The sequence below is a fragment of the Myotis nattereri genome (assembly GCF_964212035.1).
Source record: "Myotis nattereri genome assembly, chromosome: 9".
NCBI lineage: Eukaryota > Metazoa > Chordata > Mammalia > Chiroptera > Vespertilionidae > Myotis > Myotis nattereri.
The window spans coordinates 18,687,318-18,690,249 of record NC_138084.1 but is presented as its reverse complement, the minus strand read 5'-3'; the positions used below and the strand labels follow the sequence as shown (position 1 = coordinate 18,690,249).

The window sequence follows — 2,932 nt, the reverse complement described above, 5'->3', positions numbered from 1 at the left end:
AGAATGTTCCCTGCATAAAATATTATGCATTTGATATTTTACATATTTTATTACTATAATTGACATTGCCTGCCAGATTTCAGGATAAGTGCCTTCGAAGACGTTTATAGAAATATGAGAAATCACATAAAATAATTTTACATTATTTTGGTGCAACAGATGCTTTATTTTCTATGCAGTTTCCATGACAACCTGCTGTCCAACATTTATCACTTGATCTCAAAGGTGGAACCTCTTAATTTCTTCACACATCACAGTCCCTTATATGAATAACCCTTTTGTCATTTGTGTGTTACCATCTCCACATCATTTTCTAAATAGTAGTAGGAAGTAGATGGATGCACACATCTATAAATTGTGTGCTGATAATGTTAGAATGGCACTGACTATTCAGCAAGAACAAGAACTTCCCTGCTTAGTGTTTCCCAATGGCTGATGTTAGGATCTGAATAGTTCATTGGCTCTTACAGTACTGCCAGTGAGGGTATTCTTGAGTGGATTTTACTATCCCATCTAAGGTGAATCATAAAGAATAATTCTCATCTTAAATACAATTTTATAACTTGAAGGAGTTTTAGATAGTTGGACTCTTTTTATGAGAGAGAGGATGAAATCCAAAGAGATCAAGGGTAAACAGCCCAAGAATGTGCAAGATTTTTGCACCACTGTCCAGACCTAGTTTCTAGAAATATTGTCTTCCAGTTCAACAACGTTTCAATAATTGTACGTTATAGATCTGATTAGCTAATCTGTCATTAGGTTAAAATATTATTTGTGACTGTGAATGATATATTTTTTATAATGAAAATGCTTTTCTTTTTTGTAGCAGGTTATAAATGACCAATGGCAGACAAGAATCAGACCGCAGTGACTGAATTTCTTTTTGTGGGCCTCACAGATCACCTCCCTCAGCAGATCGGCCTTTTTGTCTTGCTTCTCTTCATCTACCTTGTCACACTGGGGGGTAACTTGGGGATGATCACCCTCATATGGATCGACCCCAGGCTCCACACACCCATGTACTTTTTCCTCAGCCACTTGTCCTTTGTAGATATTTGTTCCTCTTCCTCCATTGCCCCCAAGACACTGTGTGATATCTTTGCAGAGAAAAGAAGCATCTCTTTCATGGGTTGTGCTGCACAGATGTGGTTCTTTGGTCTTTTTGTGGCAACTGAATGCTTCCTCCTGGCTTCCATGGCCTATGACCGGTATATGGCCATCTGTAAGCCTTTGTCGTATACCCTCATTATGTCCCAGAGGGTCTGTGTGCAGCTGGTGGCAGGGCCCTATGCCATGGCTCTTGTAAGTACAATGACCCATACAGTTCTCACTTTTTGCTTACCTTTCTGTGGACCAAATGTTATCAATCACTTCTTCTGTGACATTTCACCACTGCTGTCCCTAGCATGTGCAGACACCCAGAACAATAGGTTAGTGCTTTTCATCTTGGCTGGAGCTATAGGAGTCCTCAGTGGCCTGATCATCACCATCTCCTATGTGTGCATCCTCGTGGCCATCCTGAAGATCCAGACTGCTGATGGGAGGAGGAAGGCTTTCTCCACGTGTTCTTCTCACCTGGCAGCTGTCTCCATCCTGTATGGGACTCTTTTCTATATCTATGTTGTGCCTGACTCAGGTTCCTTCTTTGATATCAATAAAGTGATTTCTCTATTTTATACTGTGGTCATCCCCATGCTGAACCCTCCTATCTACAGCTTGAGAAACAAGGAGGTGAAAGATGCATTCAAGAGGAAGTTTGAAAGAAAAAGTTTCTAATAGGTTGTTAGAATAGAATTTTATGTGTACTGCACCACAGATGTTGGTACAGAATGCACCGAATATTGGAGTGGAAATCAGAAAATTCAGGTAAGTCTTGGCTCTGCTAGGTTATTTGAAAAAAAAAAAAAGGAGTAGTTCTTAAATATTTTCCTGCCTTAGTCTTGTTCACTGTGACATCATGTGGTTTCAAAATATTAAGATGAATTAAGAATATAAATGTGCAAATATACTGGAAGAAAACTTAGGTAAATGTACAATCATGGGTACATGAATACTATTTAATTAAAACTATAAAACTAAAAGTTATTATGGAAAAATCAAAGCACCAGGAACAATATTAAAAGACAAGCAATAAAATGAGAGAAAAATTTGTTCAGATGTGCCAAACAATATGATAATATTCCTTATTCCCTATTCAAAGAATATTCCAGAATTTACAATAAAAATAAAAACAGTGAATAAATGGACAAATGAATTGGCAGTTCACAAAAATGGGAATGCAAATAGCCAAAAAATGTATGGAAAAATGTTCAACATCATTATTGGTCAAGTAAATGAAATTAAATGAAAATGCAATGCAGTGCCTTTCATAGCAGATAAAACGTTAAAAGTTTTCAATGATGGCGAAGTTCCTGTTTGATGGTGTACACTGTTATTTTTCCTGATGATAGGATGAATTGCCCCATTTCTACAAAATAACTTGGTAGTTTCTATTTAAAATGTATATGGCATTTGACCTAGAAATCCCCCCTTTAGAAATCTAGACTACAGAAATATAAATGCCAATGCATAAGATAACACATTTCAGCATAATGTGTAGTGGCAAAGAAAAAGAACAGAAATGACTTGAAGATCTATCATTCGAAGAAAAGTACTGTTTTTTTTCTGTGAAATGTTGTGCAGTAAATAAAAACACTGAATTAGGTAATCATGGACTGACCTGGAGAGAACTATTGTATACTGTCACTGTTGGTGAAAAAAGACCAAGTTGAAGATCAATGTGCAGTACTAATATTTAAGAAAAAAGGAAAATCTATGTAATGAATGAAATATACATGTAAATGCACATGTAAATGAGCATAGGGAGAAATATAAAGGATAATCAACCACATCCTGACTTTGATTACTTCATTAAGAGTGGTATTGGAGGTAG

At 36.6% G+C, this 2,932-nt stretch overlaps 1 protein-coding gene across 1 annotated transcript; it reads left to right on the top strand.

The window, feature by feature from the left end:
* Positions 1 to 843: 843 nt before the first annotated feature.
* LOC308525225 (olfactory receptor 5G3-like) lies at positions 844 to 1,776 on the top strand (the record flags this gene model as incomplete). The annotated part of the gene is made up of 1 exon (XM_081100014.1): positions 844 to 1,776. The coding sequence occupies one exon, from the start codon at positions 844 to 846 to the stop codon at positions 1,774 to 1,776; it is 933 nt and encodes a 310-aa protein (XP_080956140.1).
* Positions 1,777 to 2,932: the final 1,156 nt, after the last annotated feature.